We start from the raw sequence: 22,204 nt of genomic DNA, 5'->3' as shown, positions 1-22,204 counted from the left end.
TATTTGCCGACCGGAAGTAAATTTTACAAAAATATTTGACGTTACTCTAGACATTTATAGTGACTATTATATATTTAAAACTCAAGTCATTAACTAGTTTCATGACCGAGATTTATGGCACTGAAAAATGAGAGAATGAATAGGCTTTCTTTGATAAAACCGGAAGTTGAAGATTCAACTTCCGGTGGGGTCAACATTTTTTGAGAATTAGAACGAGATATAGTAAACCGAAATAGGTTTCAATTTGAAAGAAAAAAGTTTGAAATTCATGTTTCCTTTAATCACTTCCGGTGACGACCGGAAGTGACGGCCGACATTCTTAACCCCCTACTGCACACCTACAAAGTGAAATCTATTAACTCTGAAAATTTGGTGACTCTATCTTTTACCGTTTCTGAGAAAAACGCTGGACAAAATATCTTGTAAAAAGAGGAAAATTGGACATATCTTGCGACCGGAAGTGAATTTTGAAAAAATGAAAAAAATGCCTCGAGGTACCATCGTTCTCTATAACCTGTGAAAGTTTCAGGAAAATCCATCCAACGGTCTCGGAGACGAAAGGGGAAAAAAAATAATAATAAATAGACACGATCTCGTTGCGAGCAACGAGTAGGTCTTCCGTCCGATTTGTTGATGCACTCGGAGTTTAAAAAAAAAAAAAAAGACAAATGAGTCCCAATTTAGTTTCCGACTTTAAGACACTTTAGATATAATCAATTTTTCATATCATAAGCTTCTGAAGCAAAGTTGCGGTGAAATTCGTTTGAAATTCGACTCTCCAGGCGAGCCATAAGGCCCGCGGGCCTATTTCTTGATGTCATTTGTTAGCCCTCTATAGACTCAACAACTTTAGTTCTATATGTCTTTACAAAATATTTACCTGTAAAAAGTTATTGAGATCGACCGATATCGACAAAAAATCGACTCTACAGGCGAGCCATTAGGACCATAGGCCTATTTCTTGATATCAATCGATAGATCTCGATAAACTGAACAACTTTTGTTCAATATGTCCTTACAAAATATTTACCAGTTACAAGTTTTTGAAATCGACTGATATCGACAAAAATCGACTCTACAGGCGAGCCATGAGGCCCACAGACCCATTTTTTGATATTGATCGATAGGTTATGACACATTGAACAATTTTTGTTCAATAATGCTTTTCAAAAAATATGTCGTTTTAAAGATATGAGGCGTCAAATATTTACGATTTTGGCCCTTAAAATCTCTAATTACGTAACATATGACCTACTTTTTGATTTGATAAGATCAAGCTCGTTGAGATGAACATTTCCGCTTCTACAACTTATTATAAAATATTAATAGTTTCTGAGATATTCTCAAAAACATTTGGACCCTTCTGAACCCCTAATTTAAAGGGCCAGCCCGTTTTGCTTGATATCGTAAGAAAGGCCTTGTCATTTTAAACATTTTTTGCTCAACAAGTATTTAGAAATTCTTTACCGTTCTCGAGTTATCTCTACAAGAAATATTTAGGGGCCAAACTGTAGCTCCCTAACGGGGCCACATAGGGAAAAAACGAAATGTACATATTGTTTAGATTATCATTCTGAACAACTTTTGTTCAATAATGCTTTTCAAAATATTTGTCGTTTTCAAGATATGAGGCGTCAATTATTTATGATTTTGGCCCTTAAAATCCCTTATTACGTAACATATGACCTACTTTTTGATTTGATAAGAACAAGCTCGTTTAGATGAACATTTGCGCTTCAATGACTTATTACAAAATATTAATAGTTTCTGAGATATTCTCATAAACCTTTGGACCCTTCTGGGCCCTTAATTTAAAGGGTCAGCCCCTTTTGCTTGATATCGTAAGAAAGGTCATGACATTTCAAACATTTTTTGTTCAACAAGTATTTAGAAATTCTTTACCGTTCTCGAGTTATTTCTAGAAGTAATTTTTAGGGGCCAAACTGTAGCTCCCTAACGGGGCCACATAGGGTAAAAACGAAATATGCATATTGTTCAGATCATCATTCTGAACAACTTTTGCTCTTTATTACTTTTCAAAATATTTGTCGTTTTCGAGATACAAGGGGTAAAAAATTTATGGTTTTGGCCCTTAAAATCCCTTATTACGTAACATATGACCTAAATTTTTATATGAATAGATTTGGATTGTTGAGATGAACATTTTTTGTTCTTTGACTTATACCAAAATATTAACGATTTTTGAGATATTTGATCTAGACTTTGAGCCCTCCTAGATCCCTAATTTAAGGGGCTAGCCCCTAAATCTTGATATTTTCGAAAAGATCTCGTAAATGTGCACAACTTTTGTTCTACATGTCTTAACAAAATATTTGCAAGAAAATAGATATTGGAGATCAAAGGTCAAAAATCGCCGAAATCGGCGAAAAATTTTGGCATCCATTTTTTCAGGTCCAGGCGAGCGTTTAGGCAAATCGCCTCCGGTAAAATCGAATCCCCCACAAATCTTCTAAAATGTTTACTCTATCTTGTGTAGAAATTTCAAGACTCTAGCTTCAAAACTAACGGAGGAGATGTGTGGACAACAAGGCCCTTCAAAAAGTCACTAAAAGAGAGATAACTCCTGACCGGAAGTGACGTCAAGCACAAAATTTTGCAAGCAAAGTGTCGTCACCAAAAGACATCTTTCCTGAAAATTTCGTGAAAATCGATCGAGAAATGGCTGAGAAAAACGCGTGTACTACCAAGGAAAATAATAATAATAATAATAATAATAATAATAAAGAAGAAGAACGCGAACAATAATAGTAAGGTCTTCCGAAGGAGACGGAAGACCTTAATAATGAAGAAGAAGAACGCGAACAATAATAGTAAGGTCTTCCGCAGGAGACGGAAGACCTTAATAATAATAAACAGTAGAATCACTAGAAGGTCTTCCGTTGGAAACGGAAGACCTTAATAAGAAACAGAGTAAAAACAATATGTTCCCAAACTTTGTTTGGGGAACATAAATATAGAAATAGAATGATCAAATCAATAACTAGACACAAAATCTATAAAGATATAAGTGTTAATTTACTCACTGGAATTGAAATTAAAACCTGAAATAAAAAGATAAAATTGGGATTCAGAATCTTTGATGAATTTGAAATTTTAAACTGAAATGAAAAATGTAAAATCAAAATTGTGATGCTACATCTTTCCTTATATACGTAGTTTAAAGGGTGTCGTATCGCTCGCTCGCTCGCTCGCTTAAAAAACGGGTGGATAATTTCATTGGTGGTTTAGTTACAGGTATTTGCAAACTTTAAAAAGATATCAGCAGGACGCTGTCACACAGGTAAGTCTTCATGTTTGCAAACATTATCTAAATCGGGTCGTGAAAGTTTAATGTTGACTAGCTCACCTACGTGAGGAAAACGTGACTGGAAACAGACTTACATATGTTGTTGATTCGCCGCACAGCTGATCCCAGAGACTGACGAAGGTGAAAAGTCTAATTAGCGGGGAGTTACTGTTGATCATTCCTGATAAGGTAATTTTAGTCAAACCCAGTCAGATAATCTAAATTTAGTTATACTGTGATTATGCAATAAACAAAGACCTATCAACATTTGCTCTACTTTTACGACTATAAAGACTTCATTTCATTATGAAATCCTTTTCGACCAAACATTGACGTTAATTAAGATTTTCTTGTCGAATGCCGACCCCGAAGAATAATACTAAATATCAGCGAGGCTTATGAGGGTTGCATATACATGTACTGAGTGATAGCATACACTAAATGAATACGCCAACTTTTGCTTGCAATTACGTTTCGTTCATTCAAACCAGAGATAAGTGCATTTGTTCTAACGTTTTTACATCCTCGTTCACAGAAGACAGAAGTTCGCTCGGGCTGTTAGAACGGTTCAGGAAATAAAATGGTGATATTAAGAAAATAAACTAAAAAGGTATAAAATACGACTCTCCACTGTAAGATTATTCTTAAGGAGGAATGCTACACCAGAGAAATTTGATATGGATGAAAAGTGGAAGATATGTGCAACAATATTTTGAAATTGAAAACTTTCAAATTTACTTTCTTTGTCAAAAAGTGGTTTTAATTGAAAGCAATCTGAAAGTGAAAAATTTAAAACCCTTGCTGGACTTGAACCTGCGATCTACAGTTCAGCAGTCAATGTGCATTTTTTTAGTCAACCTGCGAACCTACTGAGCTACTCAGCTAGACAATTGTATTTGAAATGAATAGACAAATATTGCTGATATTCATATTTTCAACCATGTTTTAAAAGGAAATCAGTCATTATGACGATGTAGCATACTTCCTTAATGGAGGCTGATATTCAACCACGGGCTATGAGATAAAAATAAATCCCACCATATGCATTTTAAGGATCAGATCAGGGTAACAAAAGAAGAAAAAAGCTATTAGTCCGGATATGGTTTCAATCTTTACAAAATCTCACCCATGATCGTTCTAGATTGTTACGTAAGGCTGAGTAAATGTATCTGATTCTTTTTCAATGCCTTTAAAATGCAGATATTGAAGGGCTTACAACGATTAGCACGATGCGCGTATTATTTACGCATTTTGATATCTACATGTATGTCATATATCTTTCCCAAAGACATTCTGGACAGACAATTGTATGGCATGCTTTCCCCCCGTCGTACATGTGGTTCTGTCAAGCAACGCATAATGAATGATAATTGTCCTTGGAATAAAATCGAACACGGGAAGGACAGTTCCACATGACTGTATTTGTATGCTGAGAAACTTTTACTTTTTTGTATAACGAATTGATATGCATTTAAACTAGGTTATTGAATGAAAATATACACAAAATTAAATAAGATGAAAAAATGTTGAAAATGCGAAATAAAAATAAATTTGTGGCACGAGGCGGACTCGAACCATGGGGAAAAAGCAATCACAGCATATACTACCAGCGGTGCAACTGATTGAGCTGAATTCCCCTGTATTTAAAAAACAGTTCCAAAAAATCTTTGGGACGGGTCTGTCTTGATGGACTTCAAAGCCAAATGTCATGTCAAATTCGGTGGTTAATTCCCAATGCTGTTTAGGCCAACTTTGAAGGTTAATTCAAACAATGTAAATAATAAATTATAGGTTGGAAATGAAAATATGAAAAATTCGTAAATATGTACGACAGAAAATAACTAAAGAAACTTGATACAACAATGTGATTTTCCCCCAGGGAATTGTTCTTTTCTTCTGAACAAAAGATATGCAACTCTGAACTGATCCTTTCTCTCAATATCGCTATAACTAAGATTGGACCTTGTCGTGTCCAAGGTTGAAACTTTAAACTTCCATGCGTAGCAGTGTTTTCTTTAAATGGTCTGTAGTAACCGGTTGGTAGTAAATACAAGATTTAAAACATGGCCACTACCGTATAACTATTGCGAACATATGTTGTTTATATCAGGAATATAAACTAAAAGACGTGCGCAGAGCCCCCCCCCCTCTCTCTCTCTCTCTCTCCAAGTTGCATGTACACTGTAACTGCGGTATTTGGATTTGGTGGTCAGTAGCGTTTAGTCCCCATGACAAAACAATCCATGCTTTGTTTTTAAATAAATGGTTTCCTACAGACTTCCTACAGACTTTACAGCCTGATTCATAAATGAAATAGTACGCTTGTTCATTTCCGTAAGCATTCACAAAGTATTGAAATACATTACGTAATGGAGAGTGAAAAATGCATATATATATATATAACATGCTACTACAAATAATAATAATACAAAGGATATGTTATACCTAAGGTAAATATGATGAAGATCAGTACACGCATTTAAAATTTTTAATTGTAAATACTTTCCCAGTTTATAATTCTTTAACATTGTTGACACTCAGTAATTTACAAGCTTGAAAACACTTGGTTTATAACGAGATTTTTTAAATGTTTGTTTTAACAATTATTGATAGAACTGGCAAACAAGAATAAAATATTTGTCTTCAATGAAAAGTGAAGATAACGAACAGTGATGAATCTCATATCATTAACGCTACAACACTTACATATTCTGCTGCGTCTGTATATGCCACTTTGACGACCATTTTTGTATGTACAAATTATGTATATAGTAATACATGTATATTTCAACATGCATTATTGATAGGTTTTGTTAAGTAATATAGTAGACAAATATTATCAATCTGATGTCGATACAAAGCACATTTTCTCGAGTTCGATAACTTTGCTAACATATTTAGTTTTATATAGCAAACATTCCTCCTTCAATGATTTTATAAGCATTCCAAAAATCCAAATTCCCTTCACCCCCAAAATGGCTTAAACGTAATAAATGCAATTCCTGCAATCCAACTGTCATTATTCTCAACCATGTATTCACAACAAGATTGTAAAATACAATTATTTAATTAAGGGTGACGGACCTAATTCTAATTCTTTTCGTGATGGCGGTATCATAGGAAAACTATACGCGTGATCCAAACGTCCAATTTTCCCGATGAATTAAGAAAAGAATTGTAAGATTCATTTCTGATCATTTAATTATGCTTTAAATAGTAAAACAAATACCTTCTCTCATCAAAAAGCTGTAATTAACGTTTTTGAAACGGTGCGTAGGAATACATGTACGTAACAATGAAAACTTCAAAATGGTTGTGCGTTCAGGTCAAGTAGAGTTACTAAACAGAATTAACTGGATTAGACGCCAAATTAAAGGCGCAATGGTTTAAGGATGAATTAGATATGAAGGAAGAGGACAAGTGGTGACTATAAATAGCGCCAAAATTAGAGCGGGGAAGACGCATTCTAGAGAAAAGTAATCCCGAGTGCTTAGTGCAAATGAACTCTCGGACCAAATTTTTTTATATTAAGAAATCACACAAATTTTTCATCCGATCATCATCGTTGTTAAGTTATCACTTTAAAAGTCACGATTCGCCTGACTAACTTAAAGCCAGTATTTTATTTTTTAAATCAACTTTCTTGAATTTCTACCAAGTTCTACATGTACACCATATTACAGATTGTGAACACCAAGTATCTTTTTGTTTTTACAAAAACTCAAATGAACTTATTCGACATTTTGTGCTTTAGGAAATCCCCAAATGCCAAATCACTATTAACGTAAGTACATGTATTAAAAAAATCACACAATATCTCTTATATACGATATTAATTCAAAATGCCTCGATTTTACCATTCGTGCACAACCTCTTTCAGACACATCTTTGGCTTCACAATGCCTGTGGACATGGATGAGCAGTGCGGAGTTAGCTGCTTTAGACCTGCCTTCCTACAGCGCTGTGCAAGGGTGGGTGTCTTTGTGGCTTTCTACAGTCCTGCCTCTCTCTGTACCTCCGCCATCACCGTCTACATGTCATCTCAAATCACCACTTTGGAAAAACAATTTGGTTTTACCAGCGCCCAGAGCGGATTTCTAATGAGTTGCAACGACATAGGATTTCTGCTCACAACCATTTTTGTCGCCCATCTTGCAAGGACAGTTCATATTCCCAGATCCCTGTTTTATTCCACATTTTTCTTCGGAATCTCGGGCATCTTCTGCTCTTTGGCGTATTTTCTAGCACCCGAGACCCCTAATGAACAAATTCCATTCACTAATGCTTCATCGTTATCATCCACACCAATGTTGAATGCTGGTCATCATCTGTGCACATCTTTAAACGATACGTCTTCTGAAAATTGTGACCTCACAATAGCCAAGGTCGGTGCTCCTACAGAGTTCACGACAATAGCTATCGTCATTATAGCCATTGGAATGCTGTTTCAGGGATTTGGAAAGGCTCCCAGACAACCCTACATCATCACCTATATAGATGACAATGTTCCCAAACGTAAAACTGCATGTTATATGGGTAAGAAAATAAATGTAATTCTCTATAAGAATAGTATAGATTGTACACAGTTTATACATGTAATTATTTGTCGCTGCCACTTTTCATCTTGCTATTATTCATTATTTTCATCCCAACTTTATCCAGGAACCTGTCACATTCTGACTTCAATCCTGGAACATGGATTGTTCAGCAATAGAAAAAAGAGTAATTCAAGAGTTTTGACCTGGATATCTTTCAAACGGTTCTAGGTTAAAATGTGAAATTCATCTCAATAAGTGAAATTTTGATGAAAAATGAGTACCTACTAGTTAACTACATGTATTTCCATTGATTATCCCAAATCAAATATAGTTTTACTATGCGTAGTGCTAAAAGTTTATACATTTTAGGTATAATCATGTCTGTTGGAATATTTGGACCTGCTATGGGCTTTGGATTTGGCGCTATATTTAGTCAGATGCATGTAACATTGAAAGGTAAGATTAAAACAAAACTTGTAAAGCATAAGTCTTTAATTGGTATTCATTATAATCTATTTATTTAAGCAACAAATCACATTCATCTTCAAAGAGATATGTTCTATGAAATAAAACATACTAAACCGGAAGTGATGTAGCCTTCACAGTCCAAGATCACGTGACTGTAATTATTCTAGTATATTGTGGACCTTCACTCCTTACAAAATAAACATTCACTGTGTTTATTTCACATAAGATTTAAATAGAATACAATGCACTGGCAAAGGTTTTACCATATGATAGTTTAAGCATGGTATAAAGAATTTTATTCAAATTTCAAAATGTTTTCTATTTTTTGGCAATTTGATATATATGAAATGAATTTATTTCATATTCTACACTAAAGCTAAGTCTTCCCAAAGTAAACACATCTTCATTTTCAGTTCCTTTCTTTCATCAGTTGCTAGTGAATAACCTTTGAATGCAATATTCGAAATGAAAAGAAGAGGAAAACGTTAGAAATCTTTTGTTTCGATAAAATCATCGATAATTTCCATCAAGACAACTTTCAATTTACCCATGAAATGTTTTCCAGCGTCTCATTTGCTGAAAATACTATATTTTACTTGTATTTGGGATTAAAATAGCGGAGACTGGGATTTCTATTTTGTAATCTGATTTTTATCATAAATAAATTAATACAACAAAGTGAATTTTAAAGATAAACAATACTTGGTCCACCTTTTTGTTTTCTTTCTCGATAACCTTTAAGCATTTCTGTGGTATCATGTTAGATTTCTGTCTATATTACATGTACTAATAATCGTAACATTTCCCAGAGGTCCAGATGACCGTTAGGGATCCCCGCTGGATAGGGGCGTGGTGGCTGGGCTTCATTGTGTTTGGAATTTCGGCCCTCGTCGTGTCTATCCCTTTGATGTGTTTCCCTAAAAGAATGCCGTCAAGGAAAAATAAAGCAGCAGATAGGAAGAGAGAAGAACAATCAACGTCAAAGTCAGGCATCAAGGAGACCATTAAAGGTATTCAATGTACTTAACGATACTTACAGCATTCCAGGGATTGTTTTGTCTTTATGATGCAACTTAGAATAACAAGTCATACTACTGTCTCTTTAACTTCCTGCAACTGCTCTTTTAAAAACAGCTTGCAATTCTTCTTCAATTGGAATGCTGTCTTACAATTTTGTGTTACAGATCATCACTGGTTATACATAGAGTGGTTGTCACAATGTTTATTATTTTTAACAGATTTGACCAGGAAGGTAATTCGAATTCTGACAAACGCCCGGTTTACAGTAAATCTAATTGCTGTGTGTATTGTCTTATTCATCGTTGGGGGATTCATAGCCTTTACACCAAAATACCTAGAGACGCAGTTTTTCATTCCAGCGTGGTATGCTAATGTCTTACTGGGTATGTATTACTGTACAGAAGTGTTGGCAATTCCTCATTAACAATATCTTTGTAGTCTTTGGTGATCAGGTCTTCCAACAGTATATTGGAATTACCATGGGCACAAATCGTGCTACTTTATTAGCTGAAATCTTTTCATATTCTTTTAAGGCAGAATTTATTCGAAAGCTTCTACATGCGAGGAAAAATTCTCTGGCTATGACCTTCAACTCGACATTTAAATATATCGGCGACGTTTTATCTATTAACAATAATCAGTGTCATTCATATGTCGATTCGATATATCCCTGTGAACTTGAAATAAAAGACACAACAGAGTCTTCCACATTTGCCTCATACTTAGATATTTATTGAACATTGATGTTAACGGCAAACTAACAACTCAAATCTATGACACACGGGGTGACTTCAGGTTTTCCATCGTCAACTTTCCATATTTTATGTAGCAATATTCCATTATCACCTGCATATGGTGTATATGTCTCAATTAATTCCATACACAAGAGCGTGTTCTGCGTATGATCAGTTTTTAAATCGAGGCAGGCGACTGACAAAAAAGCTGATGTTACAGGGGTTTCAAGAGTCTCGTTTAAAGTCAGCATTTAGCAAATTCTATGGTCGTTATGACGATCTAGTTTGCCAATACAACCTGTCATTAGATGAAACGTTTCTTACCAACGTTTAGATCGTTCTTTACACACTGATTTTGACTACGGAATACGTCGTTTATCTGATCAAGATATAGGGCTCACAGCGGGTGTGACCGGTCGACAGGGGATGCTTACTCCTCCTAGGGACCTAATCCCACCTTTGGAATATCCAGGAGTCCGCGTTTGCTCAACTTTTAATTTTGTACTCCTTATAGCTGTTATGAGATTGATCACATTTTCATGCTTCAGATTTCCAATAAGCTCTCCGTTACTCACCAAAATCCACTGATCATTGATGATTATACTTTGTTGTGACGTAGAGAGCAATCTTAAAAATCCGTAATACATAGTACAATTCGTGGAATTTTCTCTTGCATTTCTTCGTAAAAAAGATGGTTTAGTATTTAAATGTTATTGTTTTCCCTTCCAGGTGGGGTGGTGATTCTTTCCACTTGCTGTGGGACGTTAATAGGGGGATGTCTGACCACCTATAAGAAGCTCCACCCATATACTTGTATCAAACTGGTGGGGGGAATAAATTTGATATCCATTGCGTTCCACGGATTGGGCCTGGTTATAGGCTGTCAGAATGCTCAAATTGTTGGGTAAGTTGATGCATTTCCTTGGACATCTACATATGTATGACGCCATTCTGGTATATGGTAATATGAAATCTGATCACATTTAGTTCAGTGTTTTGACTTACATAATTTAATTTCATTTTGTTATTTGTTTTGTATGTTCTTTTACGTCCCATTCGAGACCTTTTCACTCATGTTGAGATGTCACCAGCTAATGGTGAAGTGTCTTGAACTTTAACCTATGCATGGTCCTCGACCGTAGTAGTGAGGTAACAACACCTACCGAGACACGGGACCTCTCTTTTAAGGTCACATCCGACAGACCCATGACCCTTTACTTTTTACTTCAATATTATGGTTCTATTGGAATATAGAAAGAGTTTTAAATTTAATAATTCAATTCTTACTAGATATCATAAAAACGTTTTCTTTTATATCAATGTTGGGTTTTTTGCAAATACAAATATCATGATCTCTGGTGTGCATATTATGTACCTTTTCCGGTACTCTTGTTTAATAGCGCACGTTGCAATGACTTTAAACATGTTTAATACGCTGTCTTCGTATCTTTTTCATGGTCATCCATCTAACGTTTGATTACAATTGAGCACACAGTTCTCGTCTTTAAGTAAAGTAAATCACACGATAATTTCAGCTGGTAGGGTTTCTGCTGAATTAAAGATAGCCACCAGGTTTTATGAAGGACGATGCAAGGTAAAACAAGCAATACAATAAGATAAAATAAGACAATAAGATAGAGTGTTGATTGATAGACAGTGACATACTACGAACAAGTCTTGAGTGAACCTGAAATTACAGCTTTTCAAGGCAGAAGGTATTGTTGTGGTGATAGAAGCCATGCATTACTTCCACTTTTGGTAATCGTACCTATACTCCAACTGCCCTTTCAAAAGAATTTCAAAACCATGCATCAGTTTTCGACACATTTAATATCCCAGTTAATGGGTCGGGTGAATATGAGTTACCGTACCTATACTGGATTCCTAAACTTCATAAAACCCCTTTCAAACAAAGATACAATGCTGGATCCAGTAAATGTTCTACCAAGCCACTATCTTTGCTCCTCAAGAAAATATTAACAGCTGTGAAGGGGAAACGTCAAACGTACTGTGCGACTACATATGCCAGAAGTGGTGTAAATCAAATGTGGATTCTAAAAAAGTAAACTAAAAATCACAATTTTTTTCTGAAATCAACAACATCGAAACGTGTGACTTTTCAACTTTTACACGATCATTCCTCACGATAAATTAAAGACTAGACTTTTGACATCATAGACAATTGCTTCTTCAACAAAAATGGAAAACGCAAATATTCCTATCTAGTGATCAGTCATCCAAAAAAACTACTTTGTTAAACGCCACTCTGATTCCACGCACAAGTACTCTGAAGATGAAATGAAAAATATGCTGGAGTTCCTCATTGACATTATCTCCGTGGTCTTTGGTGATCAGGTCTTCCAGCAGTCTGATGGAATCCCCATGGGCACGAATTGTGCTCCTTTGTTAGCTGACCTGTTTTTATATTCCTTTGAAGCAAAATTTATTCAAAAACTTCTGCATGAGAAGAAACAATCTCTTGCTGTGGCCTTCAATTCGACATTTAGATATATCGACGACGTTTTATCTATCAACAATAATAATTTTCATTCATGTCGATTCAATATATCCCAGTGAACTCTAAATAAAAGACACCACAGAGTCGTCCACTTTTGCTTCATACTTAAATATTTTATTGAGAGTAGATATTAAAGGCAAACTAACAACTCAGCTTTATGACAAACTATTTATAGGGCCTCCATGGCCGAGTGGTTAGAGCATCGCGCTCAAAATCACACGGCCTCTCACCTCTGTCGGCACGGGTTCGAATCCCGCTCGCACCGGTAAGTGAGAAAGTTTCCCAGTTTACTTTCGGAAGGTCGGTGATCTCTTCCCAGGTACATTTTATCTGGGTTCTTTCTTCCACCAATAATAACTGGGCGCCACCAGATAACTGAAAAATTGTTGAGAGTGGCGGAATACATCAATCAATCAACCATATTTATGTAACAATATTCCATTATAGCCTGCATATGATGTTTACATCTCTCAATTGATTCGATACGCAAGAGCTTGTTCTGCGTATGGTCAGTTCTTAAATCGAAGCAGGTTACTGGCAAAGAAATTGATGGTGCAGGGGTTCCAACAGTCTCGTTTAAAATCAATATTTCGCAAATTCTATCGTCGTTATAACGATCTAGTTTGCCAATACAACATATCATTGCATCAAATGCTGTCTGACGTGTTTCATGCCGATTGTTATTCCGTTCTGGGCACACTGATTTTGACTACCGTTAACTCCGTTTACCTGATCAAGATATAGGGCTCATGGCGGATGTGACCGGTCTACAGGGGATGCTTACTCCTCCTAGACGCTTGATCCCACCTCTGGTATATCCAGGGGTCCATGCTTGCCAAACTCTCTATTTTGTATTGTTTATAGGAGTTATGAGATTGATCACTGTTCAATATCTTCACCTTTCATGATTAGAGCAATAAATGCTGACCTTCACGCCACGACCAATTGTATAACAATCATCCTGGGTTTTCTTTTTTTTAGATTGGACAATGTAGGGGCAAATTCTACTTGTTTGGGCACTTGCAACTGTGACAACACGGAATATCTACCTGTCTGTGGTTCAGATAATAGAAATTACCTGACACCTTGTCATGCTGGATGTGAAAATAGTATTCAAGGACCTACTGGCTTTGTATGTCTATTCAAAATCGACTGCAATTGGAAAACGAAATATTTACCGGTATATTAATTTTAAATTACTTCACAAACCCTTTTTCTGTTTCTTTTCAGACCTATACAAACTGCACGTGTATATCGGGAGGGGGCACTGCGACTCCTGGACTGTGTGAGACAGACTGTCAGATGTTGTGGCCTTTCCTGATTATAGCATTGGTCTCCTCTTTGTTTGCTGCCATTAGTATAGTACCTGGAATTATATTCAGCGTCAGGTATATATCGTGGTACAATTATTCCTTTTAGAGGAAGTAATCGGCAGGTTTTGAATTCAGGAATTGCGTTTGTATAAGATCTTACAAATTTTTACATATCGTTTCCTTTTTGACCAGAGGATGGCGGTTTGAACCCCGCTCGTCCCTTGGTCGCGTCAGACTTTAGCCTTGCTCATAAAATCTGAATGGTGAATGATAGTGCTCTCATATTTCATATATACAGTCTTTGTAACATGATCTTTCTTTTGTTTTTAACCTAGTGACCTTGAAGTTTGACTTACTTTCATGAAAGCCAAACCTAGCAATTTATCCTGAAATATTTAAGGTGGAGCGTTCATATCTTGTATATACAATATTTATGGCAAGACCATACATTTCATACTTTGATGTTTGACCCTATAATCTTGACATCTGAGTTTTACATGAAACCTTACCCAAAACTTTAATAACCTTGCTTATAACTTTCAAATGGTGAGTGATTGGTTTCTCATAATTTTAACCTTGTGATATTGAGTTTGGATTTGACCTACTTTTAAGAAAACAAAACCTAAGCAATATCTCCCGAACTATTCATGTTTTGTACATAGATTCCTTGGAAATTTCATTTGATGCAATGATGTTTTACTTTGTCACATTGACCTTGGAATTTGACTGGGATTTCAATAATTTAACCGAAACTTTAACCTTGGTCATAACCTTTGAATGATGAGTGACATATCTTCCATATTTCATAAATGCATTCCTTGTGGCAAGACTTAATTTTGCTAGCAAAGTTTATCTTGTAACCTTGTCTCTGGCTTCTGACCTCTTAAGAAAAGTTAACCTAGGCAATACCGCCAGCAGTGTTGAGCTTTCATATAGATCTTAATACCATATAAAATCCTTATGTCAAGGCATTACATTTCATAACATGATGGTTTTTTTACCTTATGATCTTTATTATGGTTATTTCGTAATCCTTTGGGGCTAAGTTGAGATTAAAACTTTTCATTGAAAATAAAGAACTTACTAGTACACAGTGGCGGATTTAAGGGGGGGGGGGCGCAGCCGGAGCCCCCCCCCCCCTCCTAAAATTTTCAAACTTAACGTAAATCGTGGTATCTTTGTTTAGAAAAATGTACAAAACAATGTAAGGAGCAATAATTTCTTCCAATCCCGGAGAAATAAATGACAAAATCTATTGATTTCTTGAATTACTTTATTGGGAGAACTTAATTTTTTCCAAAACCCTTAAAATTTGCGTCATTTCATTAATTTCACCTCATAAAAAATGATAGAAAATAGTACAAAAGACTAAATAAGAGATATATTTCAAGCCCTATAAAATCTGTAAAATCCAGGAGCTTCCGGGGGCTTCGCCCCCTGGGTCCCCACCAGGGCTTCGCCCCACACCCCCTGCCTCATAAAGTGGCGCCCCCCGTAATCGCAATTCCTGGATCCGCCCCTGGTACAGGGGATGTTTACTCATCCTAGGCACCTGATCCCACCTCTGGTGTGACCAGGGGTCCGTGTTTGCCCAACTATCTATTTTGTATTGTTTATAGGAGTTATGAGATTAAGCTTGTGTTGTAGTCCAAACAAAATACTATCCGATTTTCCCAGGTGAGGTGAGAGCTTGTTGTTCATCAACCAATTATGACACTTTCTAGCTATAATATAGGGATTAAAATGATAATAAGATTGCTATATCTGCATACGTGTATAATAAAGCTTTACATTCAGGATCATGTACTAAGAATTAAAAAAAAAAAAGCCTAACTACGACTTTGATTGATTGAACCTTGTTTAACGTCCCTCTCGAGAATTTTTCACTCATATAGAGACGTCACCTATACCGGTGAAGGGCTTCAAATTTAGGCCTATGCTCGGCGCTTACGGCAGTGAGGGTTCTTTAGCGTACCACACTTACTGTGACACGGAACATCCGTTTTTAAGGTATTCCGTGTATAATGAAAGGATAATGAACAATTTTGAAGGATTTAGATCAACATAAATGTTTATTGTTAAATAATGATGAAAGTGAAGCAGATGAAATTCACATGACTGGTACATAATTAGAAGCTAACATTTTTGCACTTAAGACTTTGGAAGAGTTGTCTGCCCTTTGTAAAAATAAGAAAAATCTAATTTTCTAAAAATGTGTGTGGTCAATGATTAATTTTATTTTATATTTTCATTAAGAGAAAGTGTATGTAACTTTCTACCAAGAGATTTGTATAAAAATATAATTTCTTCTTAAAATATTGTAATAAAACATGCTTTTCCCATATACCTCAATGTTAAATTCTAGGTGAAATAAATCAAGCAGTAAACAAAATTTTGAAATTTCCTATGGTGGGTTATTTTTATTTGATGAACCCTTCAAAATGATACCATGATTACAAAAATTCCACCATCCATTTATTAGATATGAAATATGGTCATTATACATTGAATACCTTAAGATCATCTCCGAGGACCCGTAACATTCACGCCTGACGCCGAGCGTTTGGCGATGGAACTGTCACTACTTGTTTTAGCGACCTAGGTCTGTCGCTGCCGGGATTCGAACCCCGACCTTCCGCATGCGGGGCAAACCCTCTACCTCTAGACCACCGCGGCGGTCTGCGACTTTGAAATCATAGATAGGTCTAGGTTTGTTGCACTTCACTTAGAGTTGAAGTCCAGATATGAGTGAACATTTTTCGAAGGGACGTAAAAACAAGCAAATAAATCTTACACTTCTATGAATTGTCTTCCATTTTCTCATTAGCAAATACTATGGGTTTTTTTTACTCCATTTGCATTTCAAAAATTGTGTTATATTCAATAAGATTTTAGGTTGATATAAAAAAAAATGCAATGATAGAATTCATCAACTTTTTCACACTTTCTTCGTATATACATATGTAGTCAGAAACCTTTTAATAACTTCCAAAAGGTATATACACTGCTCTTAGATAACATGATACATTATGACAGAAATAGACAACTTGCTCATCATTTTCCCATCTCTTGATGCAGGTGCGTGTCTGATGAGGACAAATCTGTGGCTGTGGGCGTGTCTTCTTTTCTACAGACAGCTTTGGGTAAGTTCTCACCAATATGAACTATATCAAAGACGAAAGTTTTAAAATTAATCATTCATTGTCAAGTATACGGTGTTTTTCATTGTCTCCTTTGGTACATAAACTTTAGGTTGGATGGCAGGCCCGGTGGTGTCCGGCAAAATCATTGACAGTTGCTGCAAACTCTGGAGTTCCAGTTGTTATGGACAGGGTGCATGCGCATTGTATGATATAGAAGATTTCCGCTTCAAAAAGTATTTCGTAGAACTCATCGCTAAAAGTATTGTTGTGGTATTTTATGGTATATGCATATGGATATCTAGAAATAGGACCGATTGGAGCACAGATGATGACGAGAAAACTGACAGTCCAGAAAAAGAGGAGCTAATGATGCAGTCAGACAAAGCAAATGGGCAGAAAGTCATAAACGCTTAGAAATAAGATGTTTTTAAGTTTTTACACTGTAGTCTCTAGCTACAAATTCTGTAATTTTATGGTTTTTATTTCATCTCAACCATAGGAAGTTATGAGATTGATCACTGTTCGTTATCCTCACCTTTCATATGCATGCACCGGGAAACATATACATTGTATACCTATGTAACAGGTATTAAGGTAATCTCAAATTTCCAACTACATATGTACTAGTATATTCCATATATTATTTTTGATGATTCAGAACATATAAAACATTTACCCAGCTGTCTACAATGATGCCTTTCCTTAGTAAAACGAGTTACAGACAGAAGTCGGCACACTGAAGGCACTCGTTGGTAGTTCACTAGAAGGAAACAATCGTGTCGCTCTAACTTAATAATGCCCAATACTTATATATATATATATATATATTATATTTTTTATTAGCATTGTCCATTGTACAAATAGAAATTAAGTGCATCATATTATATACTTTTATAGGTAAGATGTACAATGGATATATAATCACTCATACCAACCATTCATACTCCACTCATACATTTCAAAATTAACTGACATTATACCAACAACAAAAAATTATTGAGGTTGCTATAATAGTATCAAAAAAAAAATAAATAAAATAAAACAAGAGCAACGCCAACGTGGCATAATACGCCCGTAGATTTTGCTCAAGGAAAACATATTTTAGTGGGATTCATATTTTAGTGAAGTTAGCACTGGCCTCTGTGAGCTAATTCATTATCATGGTGATCAAATATACCAAGTTATAATATCCAGGAGCTTACGGTTCGGTTTGTATCCTGCCCACAAGGTTTTCCTTATAAGTGATACTGCGACCTTGACCTATGACCTTGAAAAAAAATAGACACCTTCCTCTCATTGTGATGATCAAATATACTAAGTTATAATATCCTGGAGCTTAGGGTTCGGTTTGTATCCTGCCCACAAGGTTTTCCTAAAAAGTAATACTACGACCTTGACCTTTGACCTTGAAAAACAATAGGCATCTTCCTCTCATCATGGTGATCAAATATTCCAAGTTATAATATCCTGGAGCTTACGGTTCGGTTTGTATCCTGCCCACAAAGTTTTCCTAATAAGTGATACTACGACCTTGACCTTTGACCTTGAAAAACAATAGGCACCTTCCTCTCATCATGGTGATCAAATATACCAAGTTATAATATCCTGGAGCTTACGGTTCGGTTTGTATCCTGCCCACAAAGTTTTCCTAATAAGTGATACTACGACCTTGACCTTTGACCTCTCACCTTGAAAAACAATAAGCACCTTCCTTTCATCGTGATGATCAAATATACCAAGTTATAATATCCTGGAGCTTACGGTTCGGTTTGTATCCTGCCCACAAGGTTTTCCTAATAAGTGATACTACGACCTTGACCTTTGACCTCTCACCTTGAAAAACAATAGGCATCTTCCTCTCATCATGGTGATCAAATGTACCAAGTTGTAAAGTCCTAGGGCTTATGGTTCAGTCTGTATCCTACCCACAAGGTCCGGACAGACGGACAGACAGACGGACGACGCCATACCATAATACGTCCCGTCTTTGACGGGCGTATAAAAATTATACAAGAAATGCAATAAAAAATATACTATTCAGTGGGTTCAAATATATTGTTCCACAAATTCCATTGTTTTTCAAAAGATAATTGATTGGAATTGTAAATAGATATACACCTTTCAATACTGTATTTTATTTTCAAATGGTTCAAAAGACCTAAAATGTTTAGTGTTTTACCTTGTAATGAGGTATTGTAAATATACTGTTTAGTATACAAAATAATAAAGTTAATTTTCATGTTGTCTTTAGTAAGTGGTAATTCTCCTAAAATTATATTTTTAAAATTAAAACCAATCCTTTTTGAAGTAGTCCTGTAAATATGCAAACTTAAAGCTCTCCAAAGAACCAATACCTCATTACAACTCGCAAACATATGTTGAATAGTTTCTGTTTCTTTTTTACACAAGTTACAAACATCTGATGTTTTGATTTAAATTTATTTTGAGATAGTAGCCGACAGGAAGAATTCTGTGAAGAAGTCGATACTGTAGCCACTGTACAGAGGAATCTGATGTAGTTTTAAAACAAACTTTGAAAACATCCTTTATATATCATTGACACCATGGGGAGATAACTCTACATTCCACTTTGGTATTGAAGTAGGAGTTACCTCATTTGTGTTTATACAATTATAAATAATATTTGTACATCTGACATTTGGCAGAATATTTTCAAAATAAAATGGTAAATAAGGAAGACAAATTTTCCACATACAGGTCCTCTCAATTTTCAAAATCTTGAAGCATTTTGACAGAGCACAAATAACACTATTATATTGCATCACATCTATATCAGGGATATGAAGCTTCTGTTCAAACATAGATTTTGATAAGAAAGTATAATCATCAGACAAAAAATCTCCAACAATTTTAACACCTTGTTCTTTATAAAAATACATTTACCACTGTTCGTTATCTTCACCTTGCATTTACCACCAATGTTTATGTTTGAATTATACCATACTGGAATAGTGAATGTTTTATTTTTCATATTCTTATATTGATCTATTTTCTTCATAACATGATGCCATGAGCTAAAAACATCATTCCAAAAAATATCATTTTTGTTCATTAGAACATTTGAAATATATAAATCTCCAAAATCCAAAAGGTTTTTCACAACAGCATTTCCATTAATGGCAAAAAATATATCTAACCAAGGTTTATCATTAGTAGTTACCAGTCTTTTCATCCAAGAACATTTAAGTGATTTGATAAAGTTATCAATGTTCACCATCTTTAAACCCCCAGAGAGATGGTCCTGGGTAACTACAGATCTTTTTACCTTGTCACACTTTGATTTCCATATAAATTCGAAAATGTCTTTACACAACAAAGAATTTTTTTCTGTATTGGGAGTAGGAAGAGAAATGAATATATGGTTAAATTTAGGTAAAATAAGAGATTTTACAACAGTGACTCGACTAATGTGGGTCAAAATTCTTCGTTTCCATTGTTGAATCATAGACTTGATCTTTGGTAGAACTATGTCATAATTTACTTCAGTGATAGATTCTAAATCTACTGAGTATTGGATACCAAGTAAAGAAAAACTTTTTGATCCCCAATCTAACTTCCATCTTGGATGGTGAAAGACTTGGTTTCAAATTTTTTTTTTAGATCCAATCCAAATAATTTTTGTTTTAGAACTGTTTATATTCAACCCAGATAATTTTGAAAAGAAAACTAAAGTATCTAGAGCTGCAAACAATGATGTTGGCGAACCGTCAAGGGCAAGCAAAGTATCGTCGGCATATTGAGAAATTTTATGCTCTTTTTGAGAGATGGTGATACCTTTTATGTCTTTATTTTGCTTCACAATGATGGCAAGGATCTCAGCACAAAGAAGAAACAAGTACGGAGCAATGGGATCTCCCTGTCTACAACCTCTTTGAATATGAATTTGGTCAGATAAATGCCCATATTGTAGAACTGATGCTTTGAAGTTTGTGTCCAAAATTTTAATCCATTCAACAATTTTTTCCCCAAAACCAAAGTAATTCAATGCTTTATACATAAAACACCATGATACTGAATCAAATGCTTTTTCAAAAATAACTAGCACTAGGAGACCTGGTATATTGTTGGATTCAGTATAAGACATTAAATCATAAATATTTTTGTAACTTAGAATCACGTAACTACATTAATAAAGTTATTAAAAGGGTAGATATTGAAGGACAATGTACTGTTTATGATCAGTTTGAAATTTTAAAGTTCAAACCTTTTATAAAAATCTATATGAAATAGAGACTCGGAACTTATTGACTTCGATCTTAATGATATCATTGATCATTCTGAAATTAAAAAACTGGTTGCAAAATCAATAAACGCCCTTGAAAATGATATTGTAGAGAGTGAAGTTTTCCATGTCTTAAAAAATATGAAAAATAATAAATCACCAAGTAGCGATGGTTTTACTGCTGATTTTTAAAAATTCTTTTGGAAAGACTTAAAAAGTTATATTGTAAGAGCAATTAATTGTATTTTCAAAAACAAAGAACTGCCAATTTCGCAAAGACTTGGTATTATTACATGTATACCCAAAGGTGATAAACCTAGACAATATTTAAAAAAGCGTCCAATAACTCTGTTGAATGTCTTATATAAATATCTGGATGTTTAAGCAACAGGATGAAATCTTCATTAGATGTAATTATTTCAGATACACAGTCTGGTTTTATGAAAGGTAGATATAAAGGTGAAAACCCAATACTTATATTGTTGCATATTATTTTTATACCAAAGAATCTTTTTATACAAAATGTATTTTTATTAAACTGCAAAACGGTTGGATTTGTTCTTGTCTTTACATGAATACTGAAATTTCATTGCTGCACGAAGCTGTAAAAATCGATTTACGTCTCTTCGGGATGTAGAGACAGCATGGATTATTGTCACACCCTAATGCTAGACAGTCGCCCTGCTGATTTCGGTAGTTTTGTTTTCACAAAATGCATGGTCAAATGTGGATTCTAAGAAAAATCCAGAGAACTTTTGAAATATGTGACATGACAACACTTTAACCAGATCAACAGCTTCAAAACAAATGACTTTTTTTACATTGTAAGACGACGATAAATTAAAAATAGGCTTTTAGACATCATAGACAACTGCTTCTTAAATAAAAATGGAGCATGGGAATATTCATATCTTGTGATC

At 35.0% G+C, this 22,204-nt stretch overlaps 1 protein-coding gene across 2 annotated transcripts; it reads left to right on the top strand.

Annotated features, from left to right (window-relative positions):
* Nucleotides 1–3,236: 3,236 nt before the first annotated feature.
* On the top strand, nucleotides 3,237–21,834 carry LOC125651765 (solute carrier organic anion transporter family member 2B1-like). 2 transcript variants are annotated; one of them, XM_048880519.2, is made up of 11 exons: nucleotides 3,300–3,496; nucleotides 7,062–7,091; nucleotides 7,188–7,843; nucleotides 8,215–8,301; nucleotides 9,123–9,323; nucleotides 9,552–9,716; nucleotides 10,797–10,971; nucleotides 13,567–13,717; nucleotides 13,816–13,973; nucleotides 16,977–17,041; nucleotides 17,151–21,834. In XM_048880519.2, the coding sequence occupies exons 3-11, from the start codon at nucleotides 7,207–7,209 to the stop codon at nucleotides 17,453–17,455; spliced, it is 1,944 nt and encodes a 647-aa protein (XP_048736476.1). In that variant the 5' UTR covers nucleotides 3,300–3,496; nucleotides 7,062–7,091; nucleotides 7,188–7,206; the 3' UTR covers nucleotides 17,456–21,834. The 2 variants fall into 2 exon arrangements, with proteins under 2 accessions (XP_048736475.1, XP_048736476.1); XM_048880518.2 differs by lacking the exon at nucleotides 7,062–7,091 and having other exon boundaries at nucleotides 3,237–3,496.
* The last annotated feature ends 370 nt before the right edge of the window (nucleotides 21,835–22,204 follow it).

This window comes from Ostrea edulis, chromosome 5, assembly GCF_947568905.1.
Source record: "Ostrea edulis chromosome 5, xbOstEdul1.1, whole genome shotgun sequence".
Classification (NCBI taxonomy): Eukaryota; Metazoa; Mollusca; class Bivalvia; order Ostreida; family Ostreidae; genus Ostrea; species Ostrea edulis.
The sequence above is the reverse complement of the archived record's forward strand: the minus strand, read 5'-3'. Positions and strand labels throughout refer to the sequence as shown.